A 24,998-nucleotide genomic window follows, 5' to 3' on the forward strand; every position below is an offset into this window, starting at 1 on the left:
CTGCTCTCACGTCTGCAGAGCCAGTGCTCATGGAGGCAGATCATGTAAAATCTGGGCTGCATGTTATCGAATCAAGTGGTTTATCTGTGCCGACAGAGGCCCAGTTTCAAGTGCTATCTGTGCCCCTTAACTGTGGCTAATGTGTTTACATTAAGATTATATTTTGGACAAAAGGACTCCAGAAGAAACTTAATGAGGTATTTAAAGTCAGTCCCAAATATCTCTTGAAATATCTTTCTTATGTACCAAGGGTTAAGATGCTGGAAGTCACAAACTTATGATCTCACACGCATGCATCACCTGAAATTCTCTTCTTTCCTTCACACTGTAATGACAGAGGAGGTGAACAGTGGCAACCATCGTAAACCCTTCCTATGCAGCCTTAAGGCTGCAGTCACCTTCACTACCCGGTCTCCCTAATGAGAGGATCTGAAGCCTTGGGGCTGAAGTGCCCAAGCCAGGTCAAGTGCAATCCACATTCTTTTTTGTTTGATTTGTTTTGTTTTTAGAGACAGGGTTTTTCTGTGTAGCCATGGCCGTCCCAGATGTGCTTTGCAGACCAGGCTAGCCTCAGATTCACAGAGATCCCCTTGCCTCTGCATCCCAAGTGCTGGGATTAAAGGCGTGTGCCACCACCCCTGGCTTGCAGTCCACATTCTTAACAGCTATGCCAGGATGCTCCAGACTCTTCACTTAAAAATATAAATAAATAAATAAATCACCAAATAATTTTGAATTTTGTGTGTGTGTGTGCATGTGTGAAGAGCACCTTTACAGGCCATAAGAGAACCATCTGATTTCCCCCAGCCGGAGTTACAGGTGCTTGAGAGAGAGAGAGACAGAGACAAAAACAGAGAGACAGAGACAGAGAACCAAACTTAGTCCTCTGGAAGAGCAGCAAGTGTTCTTTGTTTTTGTTGTGGCTGTTATTGTTGTTTTAATTTTAAGACAGAGTCTTACTATGTGGCGCTCCTGCCCTCTCCCCCCAAGTGCTTTAAAAGCAGAGTTATCACATCCATCCCTCTCCACAGCTCCTTGTTCACTTATTTGGGGTGCTCTGGTTTGTCTTCCTGGTTGTATGACGTATTCACAGGCCCTCATGCATGGCTCCAGAACTTGCTTTTCTCGTGTGCTTTCAAGTTCCTGCTCTTTGGCCAGCTCCAGTTACTGAGCTGAGCCTACCGAGGCTGTGAGCAGCTTCCTGCTTTCATTTCCACTCGGAGCTGTAATGAATAACCGGCTGCAGCCGTGTTTGCAAAATGCTGCTTTTCAATTTTGTGGATAACATCTCAATTAAAAGTCAGTACTTGAGTTTGAAGAATAGTTCTGCTCTACTGCAGGAAGCATGCGACTCTGGGTTCAATCCCACTGTCACAAAAGAAAAAAGAAGAAGAAGAAGAAGAAGAAGAAGAGGAAGAAGAAGAAGAAGAAGAAGAAGAAGAAGAAGAAGAAGAAGAAGAAGAAGAAGAAGAAGAAGAAGAAGAAGAAGAAGAAGAAGAAATTGTTTTGCTGCTGCCTGGAGAGATGGCTCAGCGGTTAAGAGCATTGACTATTCTTCCAGAGGACCTGGGTTCAATTCCCAACACCCACATGGCAGCTCACAACTGTCTGTAACTCCAAGATCAGACAAACATGCAAGCAAAACACCATAAAATAAAAATAAATAAATTTTGGGGAAAAAAATTAAGCACCATCTTTGCTTTGCAGATAACGAAACTAAGGTTGAGAGAAGCAAAGCGGCCACTCAGGGCTCAGTGTTCCCATGTGGAGGGCAGGCTACACACCATCTGCAATCATTTGGTTACGTTATTTCCAGTATGTGCCTGCCATGTAGGTCTGCCACTGATTTATAACAGGGATGCTGGCTGGATTCCTTTCATGTTATTTCCTGTCTTACACAACAGCTCTGGGCTCTGCCCCAGCACAGGGCTGCCTGTTGGCATCTCTGATCTGATACTCGCTAACTAGGTGACCGAAGCATCCCAAGTGTTGCTGCTCTCATATGAGCAAAGGGAGCCCTGGTGAGGCCTCCCACAGACCTTATCAAGCTATGCAGTGGGATCATTTATGAGAGTCAACAGCAACTCTCCGTAAATCCCCAACTCACGATGGTCATTATTAGTGTTCACAGATAAACAGCTCGGGTGAGCCAGTATTTGAATGCAGCGTGTGTTTGCTAGTAAGTTGGAAATTGCTCTGACGCTCTAGCCAGCTGCCCGTAGTTCCAGCGACTCCATCATGGGGGATCTAGGTCTTTGTTGAAGACTTTGACTGGAGCCACTGTCTGTGACTGTTCTTGTTGCTATTAAAAAATTACCCGACAATGGCAACTTAAAGAAGGAAGGGCTGCTTGGGTTGTGGAAGGCCCCTCATGGTGGGCAAGGCACCCCAACCATTCTGTTTGCTCCAGAGCTGTAAGGTGTGAGATGAGGCTGCCCACGTTCAAGGTGGGTCTTTCTGCCTCCGTTAAACCCTCCTGGAAAAACCCACAAGGACACACCCAGCAGTGTGTTGCCTTGGCAATTCTAAATCCAGTCATGTGGACAGCGAAGATTAACCATCAGAGCCACCAAATACTACAGCCTTGGATTCTAATTGGACAAATTAAGATCGGGTCAAGCCGACTGTTGTTTTTTTGTTGTTGTTGTTTTTGTTTTTGTTTTTGTTTTTGTTTTTTCGAGACAGGGTTTCTCTGTGGTTTTGGAGCCTGTCCTGGAACTAGCTCTTGTAGACCAGGCTGGTCTCGAACTCACAGAGATCCGCCTGCCTCTGACTCCCAAGTGCTGGGATTAAAGGCGTGCGCCACCACCGCCCGGCCCGACTGTTATTTTAAAGGGCATTCACATGAAGCCAGTATGCCCTAACTGGAAAGACACATGCACCAGTAGAACATGAAATGATAAGCTGTACTCAGTCAAAATACCCAGATTGGATGGTTTTAAAATATCGCCTGTGACCATCTCAAAGCCTAAGCCCATCCTCCTACAGTCCCGCAGCTTTTCTGCACAGTTCCAACTCTGGGAGGCTACGGTTGGAAGAAGTCCGCTTTCTGAAAGGGCTCTTCATCAGACCGCTGTGCTCTCCATGCGTCTCTGACCATCTTGTGGTCCCTGCTACCTCAGTTTCCAGTTACGCGGTGGTCATTTTGTTGGGTTTCTTTTTTAATTATGTATTTTTGATTTTTTTCTCATGTCAAACAAAGTATTTAGATCATATCCACACTCTACTCCTGTCCCAGACCTGCACTACCTCCTAATACTATGTTTCCTCCCTCCTCTTCCTCCTTCTGCATAATCCACTGTATGTGCTAGAGTATAGGGCCATCTTGTGCCGCATGAGCAACTTAGGGGCGGCCACCGCCCTGAAGCAAGGGATTGTCCCTCCCCCCGCAGCCGTCAGCTATCAGGGTGTCTCGGTTAGGGAAGGGTCTCCTGAGTGTCTCCTCTGTGCTGCCAGCATTGCCTGCCTGGCTTGATCTCGTGCAGCCTGGTCACACTGCACACAAGGCCATGCACACAGCGGATACTCTGCTATGTGGTGATCCGGTTTAGCTCCTCTACTGTGGGTGGATGGGTTACAATCTACTCTTTCTTCTGGAAATCTGTCATTACTTAATTCTGGTCCATTTGAAAGAGAACTGAACAGACACAAAGGGTCCTTAGGGACCATGTCCTCCCATTGCTAAATGTCACTGTTTATTGGGACGGCGATATGTTTCCCCGGCTCATTTTTACTGTTGCCATTATTTCCATAACCTCTGTCCCTCATCCTTCAGAAATCCGTGTCTGGTAATCAATCGTTCCCCTCATTTCAGCCCCATCTCACAAGGAACATGGTCACATCGGCAGTACCTACATGTCAAAAGTGGGAGGGAAATTCTTCAGGTCCTCCTAGTGTGACCTAGCAAGACAGATAAACAGTGCCTAAGCCAGGACCAGAAGCACAGAAAGGAGGCCAGGACGTCACTCTGACGTTACACCACCCAAGGCCACTCACCGTGATGTTTGCTCACTGAACAACTGCACTGTCTTGTGAAAGAGAATATTTGAAAGAGGGTGCCCAGAAATGATGCCTTTGCTTTTAAGCATGATGCTTCACCAGCCTACCGGCTGTTCCCATACAGAAATCCTACTGACTGTAGCCATGTCCACCAAAAACACCATTGAATCCTATCAACTCCACAGTGGTGGGTAAAGGGAACAGAAGTTCAAGGTTGGAGAAACACTGCTTAGTCAATTTCTTCAGTGATGCTTGAGCATAATCTAGGCAGCAGATGTGAAATGAACGGCTCATTGTGGGGCTCCCTGTATCCATTCAGAGTCTGCCAGACTCCGAATCCGAGCAGAGATACTGTGCACAGAGTGACTGTAGATTACTGGAGCATTCAAAATGGGAATTGAGAGAGGGCTGCCCGAGCGAGGGAGCGGCCCTTCAGGCATGGCACAGCAGCGCTCACAGACAGGAAATCTGCCAGACTGTCTCTGCTGAAGGAACACGTGCAGCCAGGAACAAGGAACCACTTAGTGATTAATCACTGTCAACCTTTGTTCTGGTTAAAGACTTGATTGTTGGACGGGGCTTGTAATGAGGGAATGTCAGTGTCTGTTGTTATGAGATTGCCTTCCTCCCCTGCTCCTCTGTAGCTGGAAGCCGCAGTGCTCTTTTGCAGGGTGGAGTAACTTGAAAGCGTTCCTATGGTGCCTGCTACGCAGGAGAGGCCTGGGAAGATCTGCCCCCAAGCATCATGTCAGAGCCCAAACCTTAGGCTTGGCTCAATTTTGACACAAATTTTTTTAAATAATTTATTTATTTATATTTTATTTGCATTGGTGTTTTGCCTGCATGTATGTCTGTGTGAGGGTGTCAAATCTTGGAATTATAGACAGAGCTGCCATGTGGGTCCTGGGAATTGAACCCAGGCCCTCTGGAAAAGCAGTCAGTGCTCCTAACCGCAGAGCCATCTCTCTGGCCCCTTGACATGAAATTTTTAACAAATTTTAGAACTCTAACAATAAGTGAAATAGGTAAAGGTAATTTATAAAAGAACAGATAAAAATATTTCCAAAATATATATGAACGAACAACACATATGCACACATCTTTTTTTTCCAAATAAATGTCTTTATTTTATTTTATTTTTGGGTTTTTGAGACAGGGTTTCTCTATAGCTTTGGAGCCTGTCCTGAAACTCACTTGGTAGACCAGGCTGGCCTCGAACTCACAGCAATCCACCTGTCTCTGTTTCCTGAGTGCTGGGATTAAAGGTGTGCACCACCACTGCCAGGTTGTACACAGCCTGTTCAGCACACAGCCAGCAAGTTCACTGTCAGAAATCAAAGTGTAAACTGTTGTCCCTGTTCCTCCTATCATGTATCAATAAGACATCAATTGTGATTTTCAAGCCAAATTCTTCCTCACCGGGTTGCATAAGAGTCTGGGGATCTGCCTTGACATTAAATCTCTCCATTCCTCCCTCCCTCCTTTCCTCCCTTCTTCCCTCCCTTGTGCCTGCTCTCTCTCTCTCTCTCTCTCTCTCTCTCTCTCTCTCTCTCTCTCTCTCTCTCTCTCTCTCTCTGTGTTTATTTTCCAAAACAGGGTTTCTCTTTGTAACCCTGGCTGTCCTGGAGCTAGTTCTGTAGACCAGGCTGGCTTTAGACTCACAGAGATCCACCTGCCTCTGCCTCCCGAGTGCACCACCACTGCCTGACTGACCTTTTCTTAAAATTTAAGGAAAAATAATTATATCTATTCTATTGTTGATTAGTTGGCTTATAGTGTTTTATACTGGCATTTTTAAATCTTTCTTTTACTACCAAGAAGCATTTGAAGGAAGAAAAACACAATATTTTTAAATTTAAAACATCTTTTTTCTGGGTTGAAGTGAACTTATAAAACTATAGAATTATGTTAAGCATTATTGTGTCGTTGCTCCAGGATATATGGTCATGTGGAAGTAATGATACGGAGTGCCTAGAAGTGTGGTGGAATCCAACAGAACAGTCTCCCGTCTTCCTCTCTCCCTCCCTCCCTCAACAAATAGATCTGGTTACAATTGTTTTTACTTCTGCAAAATACAACTTATACAGTGTTTTATAACTTGATTATAATTGTTAGTGTCAAATGTCACTCCTCCCTTTCCTTTAACCTATCTACAGGGCAATCAGAGAACCTTAGTAAGAGCTGTTTCAACCTCAAAAACCATCAAAATGCGGCCTCTGGGGTGCTCCCATCTCTACCTGGTCTGCAGGGAGCCCACAAGCTCTTCCTTTAACATCAAGCTAGATTCTATCATGGTGGCCCAGAGACTTGTAGAAAACAAACCAATCAGTCCCAGTAGCTCCCAGCAGATTGACTCTAAATCCTCCCAAACAGGAAAGATTCATTTTTCATTTAAATATCTAAATAGAACCCATTTTCCTCAGAAAATATTCATGATCTGTAAGAACGCAGTTTTTATTATCTTGAGACTATATTTAAATACATATCCATAAGTAAAGAAAGGCAAGATAGGTTTTCTCTGGCTATAATTAAGTGTTGATGTTATAGTGGGTCAGTACAATTAAGAAAACTTTGCAATGATAATGGGTACTGTAATTGGTTAAGACCTTATAGTTGGCAGAGGATAGATGAGTCCTGATGCTAACCTATGTCCCTGCTCTTGTTCAGGGAATGGCTTCCCATAACAAGTGCTTCATAAGTCTTGGTGGGCTTGACTGATTTCCTGTCCTTGACCATCAATATTTACATGAAGGAGCTTGACCACTGTGTAACGCTGGTCCTTGAGCACATGTCCTTGAACACCGTTTTGAAGCAGCTTACCTAAAATCTTTAGGAGAGTTGGAAAATACATCAAAATAAATCACTTCATAAGGAACACTGTGGGCTATTATTTGCATTTAAATAGAAACACTACATCCTTCCTTTGCTGTGACAAATGCCCGCTGCTAAATGAGTCCACACTTCTGACTTCCCTACGAAGGAACTGTATCTATCAAAGTCCTTGGTCCCCTCTAGCCTCTGAACACTTGTGGGCTTGTAATGGAGTAGCCGTTTCTGTTCATCGTAAATTTGACTGCTGAAGGTATTCCCCACACGCCAACACCCTCTTTCTGATTTTTCTGAATATAAACATAGTAAAATTGGTGGAATTGCCAAACTTATCCAGAAGAGGAGTGCTTTCCCCAGGCAAAGAGAGTTCCTCTCTCTTATGAGCAAGACAGGTTAAAAATCTAAGATCATGTTAAAGTGTTGAGATTAACTGCATCTTGATGGCCGAGGAGAAAACGATGGGCCCAGCTTCCAGAAAGATGGTCAAGGCAGAGAGCAAGGACTCTGTCTGGGAACGTTCAACCAGGGCTGGGTGCGGGGAGGACGATGCTGGCCGCTCTCTGCAGAGGAAGGCAGTCCCCACAGGCCTGCCCTCGTCACAGTCAGTGGTATCAAAACAGCTCAAAAAACCCGCATAGGTTTAATTAACTCTCAAAATATTCATGGGCGGCCTTTTAAACACAGAGTGCTGAAGCTAGCCTGACACCTTGAAATTGGCAACTTTTAAAAATGATGCTGACACCCAGTGGTGTAGACGAAACCGCTTCTACCAGAGGAACACAGCAGTGAGTGCCGTGGGAAAATTAGATGAACACCGTGAACCTCAGCTAAAATCCATTAAGCAAATCGGGCCCCTGGGTGAGATAATCCAGCTGTGTCTTGCTGATGCCAAAACAACCACAGTAGCTGATGTAGTTAATTCAAACATTCTTTTCAAACCGACTTTCTTTTGGTAATATGTATGTATAGTAAATAGTTGCTGTTAAGCTCCGTGATGTCCAGTGCTGTGGCGTTTTGCGTGCTTGGCCCAAGCTCTGCTAATCTTATGGGGAAGTGACTAGTTGTTTGTAGTTTCCTGTTTTGTTTCCCTCTCGGGGTAGTTGAATAGCAGTAGTTTTAAACTCTAAAAGGATCCCGTTGGCTCAAATTTAGGGATAGTTTTGATTTAAAGGTTAGATGTATACTAAATGAGCTGCTATTTGAATGGAGTCAGCCACCGAGGAGTTGCAGCCAACCCAGATGTATGTTCTCTTCAGAAGTGCCGCGTGGAGCTGGGAAGCACAACCGTGTAAACACTGGGGATCGCACAGCCTATCAGTCTTCCCGCATTCTCTCCAGATCAGCAGTTAGGCACATAAGCCACAAATGTTTACCCCATTGAAAAACGGCTGGACAGTTACAGTTCCAATCGAGAATCTGCTTCCAGTTACAAGTAACAGAACCCGGTGCAACCAACCTACCCCAAATTGCTGAGAAATGGGGGTTACAAGTTCATGTCCATCTGTACTGTGGAATTTACATTCGTGGCTTTCTTGGTGAGCAGAGTGATGTCTCTAGGATCTTTTCTTGAGGAACAACCAGCATTCCAAGTCCAGACACTGGATGTGATAGCCACCTTTGGTGTTTGCAATTTTACTGAGAGCTTTCAGTATTTGTGTTACTTTCTTAATATTTGGGTAACTGTGAATTGTGCTCTAAGTGAAGCTGATTTGATTTTTAGTCAAATACATACCTGTTACTTATTTGACAATTTCCAATTTGTGGGAAATATTGTGTGGAATATTCTCTCAGAGAGAGAGAAAGAGAGATCCCTAATCCTATTACTCAACATTAAATGTATTTTAAAATTCTCACTGTTCTTATTTTCTAGAGTTGTAGATACAAAGTAACAGCAGAGTGGACAGCTAAGCAACTGATTTGATCAAAAATAGCTAGAAAATATAAGACCAAAACACCCTTGACCTTCTTCATTGTTTGAGAAGACTTTTTATTCAAGGTTATCGTTTGTCTAAAATGCTACTCTAGTACCCTGCCAATAGAAATGTATTTATATCATTTGCATAAGTAAAATTTAGTAAATAACCTGATTTTCTGGAAACCGATTCAAGAGAAATCTCCAATCTTTTGAAGTGGGTCCCTTAGAGTCTTAAGAACTGGCTTATTTGAAGCGCTTAGTGGCTTGTCTCCTAATCCAGAGAAAACTTCAGTGCTGCTTGTAACAGAGAACACGTGGCTCCTTCCTAATGTCCTGTGTGACCATTGCAACAAAGCCCTCAAAGATTATCAAAGACACTGTAGAACGTGAAGACATAGACCAGTCAGTGTGCAATGCTTGTGCCTCTGGGGTTGTTTGATAGTAAACAGAACAATGACAATGAATAGATCCTCCATTTCTCTTAAGAGGAGAGATGTTACAATGTGTAGATTGTTTTAGATTTGTTTTGTACATTTTAATACAGAATGGAGAACCAAAGCTTAAGAGTTATCCCTAGGAAACTGTTGTTTTCTTTTGTTTGTTTGTTTGTTTTTATACAGAACCAAAGAAAAGATAGACATGATAGATATTTTTAAAAATCGCTTAAGAAGTTAGTACCAGAGCCACACAATTCTACATTGTGCTTTCTGGCATTCATGTGTGTGAATATGTCTGGCATTCTGTCTATACATTTTTCTAGCATTTTCATTGCAAGCCTCCATTCATTTATGAAAACAAAGAAACGCTTTTTTTTAACCCCACCTAAATCAACCCATTATTTGATTAGAAGCAAGAGCTTTTGTTTTGTTTTAATTGTGTTTGTTTTGTTTCTTTGTTTTCATTTTTTTTTTGTTTCTTTTGGTTTTCTTTTCTTTCTTTTTTTTTTTTTTTTTTTTTTTAGAAAGAGTTTCTCTATGTAGACCCCACTGTCCTGGAATTCACTCTGCAAATCAGGTTGACCTTGAACTCACTGGGATCTGCCTGCCTCTGCCCTCTGCCTCTTAAGTGATGGAATTAAAAGTGTGTGTGCACCACCAAGAGAGTCAAGAGCTTTGCATGCCAAGTTGTTAAATCATATTTACCACTCAGCTGAGAAATAGACATTGAATCGTTTTCTTGCAGTGGTATTTACTGTTCCCTTTATCAAGTATAATTAAAATTTCAACTATTCTGCCATACTAAAATTTAAAGATTATAATCTAAACTCCACATCTTAAGTTGGAAAGCAAAGCACAAGGTCATAATGAAAGACTAAAATTAATAAAGTTCATAGGTTGTAAAAACAGACTCCTCAAAGAAAGTACTTATGTATAAAAATATATAAAGTGTGAGCTGATAATAGTTAAAATAAATGTTAGCTTTCCCTTGGTGCCTGGTGCGTTTGTGAGGCACTGTTCAAACGCTGCAAACCCATCACTTACAAAAGCTATGAAGTACATCGCTCTTGATTCTGGAGCCTGAGGAGTCTAAAGTCAAGGAACTGACATGGGTGTCTGCTGAGGGAGGCCTCTCATTGGTGGTCCTTTTCCTCAGGCAGACAGAAGAAGGCAGGATGGACTGAGACAGTTCCTGTTAGAAGGGGCTCTAGCCTTTTCCCGAGGGTGGGACCCCCACAGTTCTATCATCTTAGACAGCCTTCCTCCTAATACCACCATAAGGATAAAGTTTCAGTGTGCGTTTTGGAGGTTTACTCAGCCACAGAAAACACTGTCAGTGCTGGCTGGGAGTGGTGGCACGCGTGTGTCGTTCAGAATTCAGGAGGTAGAGGAGACAGAAGGACCAGGAGGTCAAGGTCAGGTTTAGCTACATAGTGAATATAAGAACAACCTGGGCTTCATGAGAACCCAGTTTAAAAAAAAAATAGAAAAAGAAAGACAAAAAGGTGGTTGAAGAGATGGCACAGCTGTTAAGAGCGACAGCTGTCCTTCCAAAGACCTGGGTTCAATTCCCTTACTCACAGTGAACTGTAACACAGTACCAGAAAATCCAATGACCAAATGGGACAAAACACCCACACACATAAAATGAAACGAAAACAACCCCAAAACATTACATTCCTTATGAGGCAAAGACTGTAACTGGTGTATTCGTGGAGATCCACAGCAATCATTTGAGCCATCATTATTTAAGGGATAACATCAGGACCATTTGTGAGATACAGTCTACCAGTGACAAAATTGCCCGCATATACAACTTCCCAGTCTTGTTTCATTTGGTAGGAGCTGTACTGATAATGTTTAGCTCTATTAAGTGAACGAGACTGAGTGTTTATTGCTTGTTGGTGTTTAGCTGGTATTTACATACTTTAGTTGGTTGTCATGTAACTAAATGATGTTCAGTGACTGTCAGGTTAATTTAAGCAGAGATATTAATGCCTATCTGAGGTTGAATGCATACAAGAACTTTATTCACTGTGTGCTCTTTGGTCTTTAAATTGTCCTGGTGATATTGCTACCCCCATCCAACTTGTTGAAAGTGGAGTTGGGATTTCACCCGGTTATGTCTGCTCTCCACTTTTCAAATGGCTCTTAGAATATGGGGATATTTTCTAAACATTCTGTACATTACCAAGAACAAGTTTGTTTTTATCTCCTCCTTGGAGATACAATGGGAATAATAGTTAAAATGTCGTTACGGAAGGGGCTAAATAAGATGTCAAGCCTTTGATGCATGACCTGGGCTTTTAGTTTGCAAACACTGCCGCCTTCCAATGGGAGTAGTTATTCCAGATGGCATGCTCCGGCTGTGCTCACTGCTCCCCGCTGTAGGAAATGTGAGCTCCCTTAACTCCTACCCTCCAGGCCTTTCACAGGGCCTCTCTGTGGGAGCACACCCCTTTGTAAGCACTGGGATTAAGAACTTGGACCCAACTCCTCATTCTGGGTCTCCTTTCCCAGCCTTAACATGTTGCTTAGACTTACTGCAGCTTGATGTGCCATTTTTTACTGATACTCATAGGAGACCTGGCCTTTCCTAAAGAGAAACAGTGGGAGTAAGTTGGGAACCAGCGCACGGGAGGGGGCCCCCCCGAGGGAGAGACTGGGGAGGAGGGAAAGGAGGGAAACCTGAAGCTGGGATGTAAAATAAATAAATAAACAAAATTATTTAAAAAATAAAAATAAAAGAACTTGTCTCCACCCTTGCCTTTCCCTTCTGCTAGTTCCCTGGGGATCACTGAGGAGAATCGGCACTCTGACAAATTATGTCTGTGTCTTACGACAGGAAGCCCATCTGAACTGCTTCCTTGTTCATTCGTGTACATTTTTAAAATCAGACCCTTTTATAGGAGCCCACTGTGCCCAGGACTAGGGACGATTCTGATGAACACCGCAGCCATCTGAGCACACTGCTAGAAGATGAACAGGCTTAGACCAAGGAGCCACTGTGCTATTGGGAGACAAACACTGTGGCCCAGGCTAGTGCCGTCTGCCTCAGACACAGAAGAACCTCGCCTGCCTCAGTCTGGGGGAGCCAGAAGGGACCTCCTGATAAACATTTGAGTTGAGCCTAGGAAAAGTTAGCATCAGTTGGGAGGGAGAAACAGAGAAGGAATGTTCCAGACAGATGGGACCATTATGCTTTGATTGGGAAATATTCCCCATAGGCTGGCTCTGTGTTTAAATACCTAGTCAGTGGCTGGTGGTGTCCATAAGATACATCGTTATGCTCAAAAACAAATATTGTGCCTTTAGGGGATTTGCACACTTCCTGAAACAGTAGATGAAGCTGTTGGTTGCTGTTGTGGAGACGAGAGGAGGGCAGAAATGGTAGCTCTGCGAAATCTTCATGGCATCACAACAAAACAGTGCTCTAGAGACAGAGAGCTGAAGGCCAAGCTGGAGAGCAGGCATCTCAGGCCCACCACAAAGAGCCCTTCTGAGGCTGAAGAATTTCTCATTTAAGCAAATTGTCTCATTCCTTCCCCCGAGTGAGCGCATTTTTCCCACTCAGCCCTGACCCGCTGATGTTCTGCTCCTGGCCACAGTCCAGCCCAGAGCAGCCTCCTCCTGGAGCTGCTCTCACAGCCAATCCATAATAGGTGTCCACCCCAAAGCTAAAAATAAGCTCAGTGTCCTGGTGACTTGAAAATTAGCTAATATCTGAAGGAAGCCTCGTTTCCATCGGCGAAACCAAGGAGACCACAAGTGCAGGCTCAGGCTTTTCCTGCTGAGTGGAGGGGATAGGGCGTGCTGGAGGGCTCAGGAGGAAAAGCATCCTCCTCCTGAACTACCTCAGAGGACAAAGGAAAATGCTAAGTTCAATACATTCCCCTTCCTTGTCAAACTCCTCCAACATCCCCCCNTTTTCTTTCTTTTTTTTTTTTTTTTTTTTTTGAGAAAGAGTTTCTCTATGTAGACCCCACTGTCCTGGAATTCACTCTGCAAATCAGGTTGACCTTGAACTCACTGGGATCTGCCTGCCTCTGCCCTCTGCCTCTTAAGTGATGGAATTAAAAGTGTGTGTGCACCACCAAGAGAGTCAAGAGCTTTGCATGCCAAGTTGTTAAATCATATTTACCACTCAGCTGAGAAATAGACATTGAATCGTTTTCTTGCAGTGGTATTTACTGTTCCCTTTATCAAGTATAATTAAAATTTCAACTATTCTGCCATACTAAAATTTAAAGATTATAATCTAAACTCCACATCTTAAGTTGGAAAGCAAAGCACAAGGTCATAATGAAAGACTAAAATTAATAAAGTTCATAGGTTGTAAAAACAGACTCCTCAAAGAAAGTACTTATGTATAAAAATATATAAAGTGTGAGCTGATAATAGTTAAAATAAATGTTAGCTTTCCCTTGGTGCCTGGTGCGTTTGTGAGGCACTGTTCAAACGCTGCAAACCCATCACTTACAAAAGCTATGAAGTACATCGCTCTTGATTCTGGAGCCTGAGGAGTCTAAAGTCAAGGAACTGACATGGGTGTCTGCTGAGGGAGGCCTCTCATTGGTGGTCCTTTTCCTCAGGCAGACAGAAGAAGGCAGGATGGACTGAGACAGTTCCTGTTAGAAGGGGCTCTAGCCTTTTCCCGAGGGTGGGACCCCCACAGTTCTATCATCTTAGACAGCCTTCCTCCTAATACCACCATAAGGATAAAGTTTCAGTGTGCGTTTTGGAGGTTTACTCAGCCACAGAAAACACTGTCAGTGCTGGCTGGGAGTGGTGGCACGCGTGTGTCGTTCAGAATTCAGGAGGTAGAGGAGACAGAAGGACCAGGAGGTCAAGGTCAGGTTTAGCTACATAGTGAATATAAGAACAACCTGGGCTTCATGAGAACCCAGTTTAAAAAAAAAATAGAAAAAGAAAGACAAAAAGGTGGTTGAAGAGATGGCACAGCTGTTAAGAGCGACAGCTGTCCTTCCAAAGACCTGGGTTCAATTCCCTTACTCACAGTGAACTGTAACACAGTACCAGAAAATCCAATGACCAAATGGGACAAAACACCCACACACATAAAATGAAACGAAAACAACCCCAAAACATTACATTCCTTATGAGGCAAAGACTGTAACTGGTGTATTCGTGGAGATCCACAGCAATCATTTGAGCCATCATTATTTAAGGGATAACATCAGGACCATTTGTGAGATACAGTCTACCAGTGACAAAATTGCCCGCATATACAACTTCCCAGTCTTGTTTCATTTGGTAGGAGCTGTACTGATAATGTTTAGCTCTATTAAGTGAACGAGACTGAGTGTTTATTGCTTGTTGGTGTTTAGCTGGTATTTACATACTTTAGTTGGTTGTCATGTAACTAAATGATGTTCAGTGACTGTCAGGTTAATTTAAGCAGAGATATTAATGCCTATCTGAGGTTGAATGCATACAAGAACTTTATTCACTGTGTGCTCTTTGGTCTTTAAATTGTCCTGGTGATATTGCTACCCCCATCCAACTTGTTGAAAGTGGAGTTGGGATTTCACCCGGTTATGTCTGCTCTCCACTTTTCAAATGGCTCTTAGAATATGGGGATATTTTCTAAACATTCTGTACATTACCAAGAACAAGTTTGTTTTTATCTCCTCCTTGGAGATACAATGGGAATAATAGTTAAAATGTCGTTACGGAAGGGGCTAAATAAGATGTCAAGCCTTTGATGCATGACCTGGGCTTTTAGTTTGCAAACACTGCCGCCTTCCAATGGGAGTAGTTATTCCAGATGGCATGCTCCGGCTGTGCTCACTGCTCCCCGCTGTAGGAAATGTGAGCTCCCTTAACTCCTACCCTCCAGGCCTTTCACAGGGCCTCTCTGTGGGAGCACACCCCTTTGTAAGCACTGGGATTAAGAACTTGGACCCAACTCCTCATTCTGGGTCTCCTTTCCCAGCCTTAACATGTTGCTTAGACTTACTGCAGCTTGATGTGCCATTTTTTACTGATACTCATAGGAGACCTGGCCTTTCCTAAAGAGAAACAGTGGGAGTAAGTTGGGAACCAGCGCACGGGAGGGGGCCCCCCCGAGGGAGAGACTGGGGAGGAGGGAAAGGAGGGAAACCTGAAGCTGGGATGTAAAATAAATAAATAAACAAAATTATTTAAAAAATAAAAATAAAAGAACTTGTCTCCACCCTTGCCTTTCCCTTCTGCTAGTTCCCTGGGGATCACTGAGGAGAATCGGCACTCTGACAAATTATGTCTGTGTCTTACGACAGGAAGCCCATCTGAACTGCTTCCTTGTTCATTCGTGTACATTTTTAAAATCAGACCCTTTTATAGGAGCCCACTGTGCCCAGGACTAGGGACGATTCTGATGAACACCGCAGCCATCTGAGCACACTGCTAGAAGATGAACAGGCTTAGACCAAGGAGCCACTGTGCTATTGGGAGACAAACACTGTGGCCCAGGCTAGTGCCGTCTGCCTCAGACACAGAAGAACCTCGCCTGCCTCAGTCTGGGGGAGCCAGAAGGGACCTCCTGATAAACATTTGAGTTGAGCCTAGGAAAAGTTAGCATCAGTTGGGAGGGAGAAACAGAGAAGGAATGTTCCAGACAGATGGGACCATTATGCTTTGATTGGGAAATATTCCCCATAGGCTGGCTCTGTGTTTAAATACCTAGTCAGTGGCTGGTGGTGTCCATAAGATACATCGTTATGCTCAAAAACAAATATTGTGCCTTTAGGGGATTTGCACACTTCCTGAAACAGTAGATGAAGCTGTTGGTTGCTGTTGTGGAGACGAGAGGAGGGCAGAAATGGTAGCTCTGCGAAATCTTCATGGCATCACAACAAAACAGTGCTCTAGAGACAGAGAGCTGAAGGCCAAGCTGGAGAGCAGGCATCTCAGGCCCACCACAAAGAGCCCTTCTGAGGCTGAAGAATTTCTCATTTAAGCAAATTGTCTCATTCCTTCCCCCGAGTGAGCGCATTTTTCCCACTCAGCCCTGACCCGCTGATGTTCTGCTCCTGGCCACAGTCCAGCCCAGAGCAGCCTCCTCCTGGAGCTGCTCTCACAGCCAATCCATAATAGGTGTCCACCCCAAAGCTAAAAATAAGCTCAGTGTCCTGGTGACTTGAAAATTAGCTAATATCTGAAGGAAGCCTCGTTTCCATCGGCGAAACCAAGGAGACCACAAGTGCAGGCTCAGGCTTTTCCTGCTGAGTGGAGGGGATAGGGCGTGCTGGAGGGCTCAGGAGGAAAAGCATCCTCCTCCTGAACTACCTCAGAGGACAAAGGAAAATGCTAAGTTCAATACATTCCCCTTCCTTGTCAAACTCCTCCAACATCCCCCCACCACACACACACACAAACCTCTCATTTCCATCAGGCAAGCTGCAAATCTCTTAAGCAAATGAATCTTTTCTTATTTTAGATTTAAAAAAAATGACGTGTGTGTGTGTATGCGCGCGCGCCTGCATGAGTTTATGTGTACCATGTGTGTGCCCATGTGTGCCCATGTGCCCTAGTGTGTACATGTGCCATGTGCATATGTGTGCCCTTGGAAACGAGAAGAGGATGTCAGGTCCCCTGAAGCTGGAGTTACAGGTGGTTGTGAATAACCCGGTGTATGCTAGGAACTGAATTCAGGTCCTTTGCAAGAGCAGCAGGTGCCCTCAACCACTGAGCCATCTCTTCAGTCAGTGGGTATTTTATGTAATACATTTCCCAGGATTTAGGTATTCTTCATCTTTTGGTTAGATGTGTGACCTTGTCTAATTAAATTCCTTAAGGTTTTGAGACAAAGTCTTCACCTAAAATGTGGAGTTGGGCAACATTTCTAAGTGTCTTCCATTGCCACCATGTGCCATGGGTGCTGGAGGAGGGTAGTGATGGTGCTAACACACTGTGGTGGCGTGACTTAAAAGACTCGGCTTCTAGCATCACTTGGCTGGCATAGGTAAGGGGCAGGAAATGTGTTCTGTTAAGGCCAAATAGTGAATATTTGGGTCTTTGTAAGTCAGGAGGTTTCAGCCACAACTCTTGAGCTCTCATTATAATGTGAAGGCAGCTATAAACTGTTTGCTCTTCTTTTTGAAATACAATGTCATCAGAACAGGGACCCACACTTTCACTTGCATACTGTTTGTACAACAAAAAGCCAAGGGGCCAGTGGGATGTGGTGTGCCCTCTGTGTCATTTGCTGGCCCTTGAAACTAAACCCTGAAGTCCCCAACCTGAGAAGGGAGTGAGTTGTCCCTTTGGTTCTTCGGTTTCCAAACTCCATTCCAGGCAGTTTCTGAGAAACCTCTCTGCCACCTTTGTACTGTGTCGAACACGGGCCCTTTAATCACTTCAGCTGCCCACAGCCACCTCGCCACGTATAAGCCCAAATAAACGACTTGAAGGAGCAGGCTTGCCAGCGAGTGTGAACCCGAAAGAAACAGCTCGGGCAGCTAGTTTCTCAGGCAGAGCGATAAAGAAATGGCTTTATCAGCGAGCAGAGCTGAAGACAAATAGCTCCGGGGAATAGTTGAGCAGTTCGGTCACTGAGCCAGGGAAAGCAAGAAGGGAGGAGAGAGGAAAGATGGATTGAATGGCAAAGCAGTCTGTGAGCTCTACTGTACCAGCCGGCCCAGCTGGGTACTTTATCTTGAATTTGTTTTGCAAATTGCAGATGCCTAGCTCTGGAAGCCAAGAAAAAGAAAGGGTGTCATCCCAGCCAAAATCCTCCCAGGGGTCTCTAGTAACTCGGAGGACTTGGTTTGTGAGGGAAAAGCATTAAATATCCTCCTTGTAAATTAGAGACAGAGAGTCATTTTATTCGGATGCATAGACTAACAATATTCTTCAGTTATTTTTAAATAAAGGAGAACAATGCTTATTTTAAACTTTGGGTCCTCTGTAAAGTTGTTGTGTGTCTGTGCAGCTCACAAAACTGTTTTAACAGTGACTAAATCCAGTAAGCCCTCCCATCTCAACCGCCTCTCAAAAAACTGGTGGATTCTTTGATTTGCCATCTTCTGACATGTCTAATACAACCACCTCCTGCCTTTGGCTGAAGTCAGTCCTCCCCGACAGACAGATCCTTGTTTCACACTGAAACAACAACTGCACCATTTTTATTTTGTAGCACCTTTTAGGAAGGTTAGCCACAATATACTGAGATTCTTTGGTAAAGTAGGATCCATTGGCCAAGGTTCACCTCTACTTCTCAATCCTAAGATTTCTTCATACAAACTGTTTCGTTAATTATTCTAAATTGAGGCCTCAGCCCTACACAAAGAACTACAGCAGCTAAGGAAAGCTGGGGTGGGAGAGGTGGTTCTCCCCAGGGAAGAGCTCACCAAGTAGTGCCATCCGTGCCTAATGGTCATCCGTGAAAATATGCACACAAGCGAAATTATATAGACCCAACAGGTTATATTTAGGAGCATGTATGTATCTACAAATACATATAAGATTGTAATTCAATAACAATTGCTGAAAAAAAGAGGTCATGGAATTTGAAGTTGAGGGGGGAAGGCATAAAAGAGGGTTTTGAAGGAGGCAAGGGGAGGGGGAAATATTATAATTAAATTATAATCTCAAAAAATTAAAGTAGAAATATATATATTTATATGTATGTATTCTAAAGCTGGATGTGGGAGTACACATCTATCATCTCAATACACATATGCGCCACGGGTATGGAAACCTATGACTGTATATTAAGTGGAAATGAAGACAGGGTAGGTTAGCATCAAACACTAGAGCTGAAAACAGAAAAAAAACATAAAGGAAAGATAGCTTGAGTTAATTATATTAATCAGTTGTGTGTTTGTTTCTTGTTACCAGATCAATCTTTGATTCCAGTTTCTCTAGAATCTTGGTCTTTCTTTTTATTTATTTATTTATTTATTTATTTATTTATTAAAGATTTCTGTCTCTTCCCTGCCACCGCCTCCCATTTCCCTCTCCCTCCCCCAGTCAAGTCCCCCTCCCTCGTCAGCCCAAAGAGCAATCAGGGTTCCCTGCCCTGTGGGAAGTCCAAGGACCACCCACCTCCATCCAGGTCTAGTAAGGTGAGCATCCAAACTGCCTAAGCTCCCACAAAGCCAGTACGTGCAGTAGGATCAAAACCCAGTGCCATTTGGCCTTTCTATGATAGAAAACACTACATCAATGGAAAGGCATGAGTCATGCACAGCCACACAAGCACACACATGTACACACAGTGTCATGGACGCTGGGTATGTGCCAACTTTATCATGACTTTGACTTGCCCTCCAGAGGGAAAGTTGTACCGGGTGGAGGGAGAGCCAGGTGACTTGTACTGCGCTGAGTTCTCCGCTGCCGAATGTAGGAGAAGCAGCAAGCCTGGATGTGGAAACCAAAGCCAATGCACTGGAGCATATTTTTCTTTCAAAATATTTTATGTACTGAAGTTTGCACAACATCTTGGCAATGAAGGCATGTCTGTGAAGGAGGTGTCTTGTGTTTCACAGCTAACATAAGGGCAGAAAATGTGACAGCAGCTAAATGTGACTTCAATCACAAACTGAAAGAACATGCAAGAGTGCCGTGGTGAGGTCTATGAGCTACAAGTTCAAAGGTGAAAAGTCTACAACATTCCAGAAGAACATGTCTCTCCCTCTTCCCACCACACCAGGGCATGTCTCTCTACCCCAGCACTAGCTTAGGATTTGGAGAACACTTGAGACTCTAGGGAAAAGGGTCCCAGAATATTTTTGGTATTGTCTAGGAATGAAACTAAATTTAGAACAGTCCATCTGTTCGATTAGCGAGAAAAAGAGCTGCATTTCCTTGGCGTGCACATCCTTTATAAATCTCGGGGATGGGTGCTGTTCCAGATCTCTCTGGAAATTATTTTGAAGCTCACCAGTTCTGCCAGCACCAAACACGCTGTCCATCTCTTTTCTTTTGCTTTTTCTTAATCATATTTTATTCATTCTTTGAAAGTTGCATACATTAATGCAGGGTAGTTTGTTCCTATCTATCAACCACTTCCTTCCAGCTTCCCTTAGTGCCCCCCGTCCCTCGCCCCAAACTTCATGTTTTCCTTTTTTGTGCTATTAATAAGACTCTGAGTCCAATTAGAACTGCCCATTGTTCATGGGTGAGGGACCATGCACTGGGGCATGGACCACATTCCAGTATACACTGTAAGCTCATGTGTAAGCGGAGGGTGCATGCATAGGTGTCCCCTCTGGTTAAGACTGAACTCTGCATCTCTGGTAAGGTTGTCACAGAACACCTTTCAGTGGCCTGTGAGGCCTGACTTGTTTGCTTGAAAAGTAAAAGATGAAAATAAAAATGCACTCTTGAAATCTCATTAGGAGCCAAGAGTGGCCATCGTGGTTGGCCTTCCTGGGAGCCAGTCTTTTGACTGTACCCTCTTGTTCTCACAGGGACTCTGCGATGTCACCACCTCAGTACCATCATCATTGTCCCTGTTTCCATTCTACAGATGAGGAAAGCTAATTCACTTCTGCCGGAACTTGTACCTAATAAACGCCAGAACCAGGGCCTGGACTGGCATGGTCATTCCCTAGAGCTCCTTTCTAGTCCCCGGTAAAGCCGTTGAAAGAGATCAAAAAGTCTTTTAGATTTTTCTACCTGATTGTCAATCATTTCCTTTAAACATGAAATATTTTCTCTCAAAACCTTGCATAAAAATTCAGTTTATGTCTTAGAAAAGATTGTTTGGGTTGAAATAGTGCGGAGGTCTAACGGCTGCTTCCCGGGCAATCTCTCTCAGCTCAGCTCCTTCCACTGTCAGTCCCAAGGCTCTGAAACTCCTCAGCTGTCTCTTTCTTCCCACCGCAGGCTCTGCTTCCCTCTCTGAGGAGCCCCGAAGGTTCAGCCCCACCCGCACCCCCCACCTCCACCCCTGCGTATTTCCTCCTCTGCTTTCCTCCCAAGACATTTGACTCCCAGATCTCCCTCTGTGTCCCTATGCCAGGGACATTCCTAGTGGCTTGAAAGACACACTACGGGAGAAAGGGACTCCCAAGGGCCATAAAAATTTAAAATGGAAAGCGGGCCACATCATACACAAGATTACCATTTGGTACATGTCTCACACAAAGTTCTTTCTTCGGTGTCTACTGACTGCAGTTGAGAGGCAGCATTCTCAGTCCAGCTGACCTGGCTTCAAACCTTCCTCCACTCTCGCCCTTGCAACTCCAGGGTCTCCCTCAGCTCAGATATCTCATTTTCAAAATTGAGATGAAAACACAGTTCTTCCTGGTTTTGGGGGAGGATTGGATAAATGTCAGAAAACCCTGAATGCTGCGACTGTCCTATGTGTTAAGTTTGGGCATGTGGTTGTCCATATTATTCTAGATACTTTGCTGTTGAGGCAGCTGTTAGAACCATGTTTCCTATTGCACTGTATTTCAGAATGGCAGCTTTTCTACTCCTTTAGTGCTTAGCGGCTAACATTTTTAAAAATGAAATAAAGGAGAAGCTAATTCACTCTAGGACTCAGACTTCGTGACCGTCCCTGTTCTTGTCTGCTGTAAGCACATGCTGTCCAGCAGGGGAGGAAAGGTTGGATTGGCCTCTAAGGCACCGTAAACATGAGCTGGCATATACGCAAAGTGACCCACCTCCCAGAACCCTGTCATCTATGGATAAGGATTTTTGATGTTGTGCTTCTTTTACATAACCTAATTTTTTTATTTTATAATGTTTTCTTTGTTGTGGTTTGTATTTTATTCTTTGAGGCTCAGTCTCCTGAATGCCAGACTGGCCTCAAACTCAATATATCAGAGGATGACTTTGACCCATGGTCCCCTTACCACTACCTTCTGAGAGCTGGGATTACAAGAATATGGCATTATGCTTGGTTGAATTTATAATTCCTGACCTTTGTACTTATGAGCATCTTCCAACCCTTGGTTAGATATGGACCTCCAAGGGGACTATGATTTCTAGTTTCCTTGGAACCCTACTAGCACAGAGTTCTGTTGATATGGGAGTCCCCTCTGTGTGCTGTGGTTACACAAAGTTACAGCATGTCTGACTCTGGCGATGGCTCCATGGCGTCTCTCTGACTCCATCCTCCTTTCTCCCAGCATTCAGCCTAGCTTTCCCTGCCTACCTAAATTCTGCCTTATCAACAGGCCATGGCAGTTTCTTTATTCATTAATGGCAATCACAGCACACAGGAGACTCCCACATCATCTCTGTGATTATTTTGGGGCTGAGCAGTCGGGAACTAACTAGCGGCTTCCTCCAACAACTTCACTGGGAAACGATAATATTTCACAGGGTTGAGCTCTGTTTCCTGCAGGGTGCTAATTTACCAATGGTGAAAAACTAGTAGAGTCCTCAGATCAGCGTGGTGATTCACTGGTATCCAGTGTTGCCTGGTATGTGCCATGACTCTCCTCGCCGTTGCCAGTGAATAGGGTGTCCCCTTATCATAAACTGACACTAAATTCCTGAGTCTCTGAGTAAAAAGACGCATGCCTCATGTGCAGAATGGCTATTCAGCTTTTAAACACAGAGTTGGGAACCATTTTTATTATAGGACCAGGAACAGCAAATGCACACGGGCTCTAGAAATGGCTTTTACTTCTGAGCTGTTGAGCGCATCACTGTATGTTCCCATAGTAGTTTTCTTTGAAGTTTCATGAACACCTCCTGGAATGAGGAGACTCTGCCCTAAGAGTCAGATGGGAGTTTATCCAGTGCCCACCCTTCACCTATCTGCTCTGTTTTCTACGTTAGGAAACGATTTTTTCTGTGTTTCAAAAGCCATTCTACAGATATCCAGCCCATTAACCAAACTTGTTCTCCAGCAGGGTGAAAATGTTTGCCATCTAAGCTTCACATCTCTGTGCTCCTTGTGTCTTATTTAACTCACAGTAGCTCCCCCTTCTCCTTTCTCTTCTGCAGGATCAACACACTGTGGTAGGCCAGAACACAGGCCCCAGTCCAAGTCCCAACTCCTGCTCGAATCCAAACACGGCAAGTGGTTTCATGAACTCCCAGCAGTCTCTGCTGAATCAGCAAATGATGGGGAAGAAACAGACCCTGCACAGGCCAGCCATGGAGCCCAAGCAACAGCTCCTCCTCCAGCAGCAGATGCTGGCTGATTCGGTAAAGCTACCTTCTAGCTTCTCTGTGTGACTTCTTGACCTTGGAGATGTGACAGGTCCCTTTGCCCTTCTGTGTCTCCCTGTGTTCTCCACTTAAGCGACAGTAATGAGGGTGTAGCGGTTGCAAGATAAACTAAATCCCGTGAATTTAAAATGCAAAGGAGAAAACAAACAAACAAAAACAAAAAACCAACCCTGATTTGCCAGCTGCTAGGCCTGTGGAATACCAGTCCCCTTGATGACCAGCCCTGCCCAGTTCAGGAATGCCTGTGGCCAGCAGGGCCTTTGAATGGAGTGAATAAAATCTCAGTTGTTCCCAGCCTAGAGGGCTGGAAAGAGTGAACTGTACCTTAATCATCCCAACTCCAAACTGGTATTTAGAGGTGAATGAGCTTTAAAGGGAATTTTTAAAGGCTAGCAGGAGTTTCACCCCCAAGATTTGGCTTCCCAAAAAACAAAGCATCTCAGAATGGGGAACCATTTTTAAAAAGACATTTTAAATAATTGTCCACGTTCACCATATTGACCCAACCTTTTAAGAAGCACAAGGTTGTTTCCCTAAACACCAGCCAAGCTCTAACCTCGCTTCAGTATCTTATCTACCCACTCCTCAGTAGCCTCAGACAGCACCATCCACATCTGACCCAAACTCCACAGCTGAAGACTGCCACGCCCTCTCCTTTCAAACTTTCCAGCCCAGTGAAACCAAAAGGGACAAAGCCAAACAGTTCAGAGCTAATAGACCCAAGGAGAAGGAATGAGGACATGAGATGCAGCTCAGTTGCAGAGTGTAAGCCCAGCATGCATTAGGTTCTGGGTTTGACTGCAAGATGAGAAAAGCCAATCAAATCATTTTATACTCAAAAACATTTTAAAAGCAGCCAGAAAGGTAAAGTATTAAAAACTCCATTAATATTCAATAAATATGGAAAGATCATAAAAATATAAGCCACAAACAAGATAGTTTCTTTCCCCCTTGTTGCCCTAATAGAGCTCAATATCCACTGTGGGCATCAAATAAATAAGCTATTGTAATGCATATGCTTAAATGGTATGCTGTAGAGAAATTTCTACAGAGAGAGGCTACTAAAGATCAGAAGGTGCAGAGAGAGTTGGGAGGGAGGAGAGGAGGAAGAGTGGGGTGGTAGTGGGAGGGTCATCCTGCCCCAGAGATCCAGCACTCAAGACTCAGGTACACAAAGGACCCACACACTGTCAAGGCATAGAGCATGGTCAAGGATGGAGAAGTTGAGGACGCAGAGGCCAGAGGAAGAGGCTGGCTAAGTCACACTGCCTGAAAGGCAGCAGCAGAAAGAAGAAGAGGAGGAGGAGGAGGAGGAGGAGGAAGAGGAGGAGGAGGAGGAGGAGGAGGAGGAGGAGGAGGAACACTGTGTTCAGATTTGCAACCAACTAAAAGATAAAGGCCAATAGGAGAGCTCCAATGTGGAAATCATCTCCCAAAATGAGTTAAAATTTGGCTTTGACATGGTAAGACTACAGTATTCTGATAGAAAATGTGGAGTCCACCATTTTAGGAAGAGGGATGGTCAAAGACGAAAGCGGCAGTCCTGGATTGTATTTACTGGTTAGTTTCAGATAAACAATATAGCAGCCACCGGTGTCTTTAAAGAAATGACAAGTGTCAGTGAGCACTTATGCTACAGGTGTCTGAGATCTGTGGTCCCAACTGTTTCTTCCGCC

At 44.1% G+C, this 24,998-nt stretch overlaps 1 protein-coding gene across 2 annotated transcripts in view; it reads left to right on the forward strand.

The window, feature by feature from the left end:
* Maml2 (mastermind like transcriptional coactivator 2) overlaps positions 1 to 24,998 on the forward strand; it is a 324,329-nt gene that overhangs the window by 288,958 nt on the left and 10,373 nt on the right. For both annotated transcript variants that reach the window (XM_050162195.1, XM_050162194.1), the window contains one exon: positions 23,095 to 23,298. In XM_050162195.1, coding sequence (XP_050018152.1) covers positions 23,095 to 23,298 — 204 coding nt within the window. The remainder of the gene's footprint in view (positions 1 to 23,094; positions 23,299 to 24,998) is intronic.

Source organism: Alexandromys fortis, unplaced genomic scaffold (assembly GCF_014885135.2).
Source record: "Alexandromys fortis isolate MF-2015 unplaced genomic scaffold, M_Fortis_MF-2015_v1.1 scaffold_112, whole genome shotgun sequence".
NCBI classification, from domain to species: domain Eukaryota; kingdom Metazoa; phylum Chordata; class Mammalia; order Rodentia; family Cricetidae; genus Alexandromys; species Alexandromys fortis.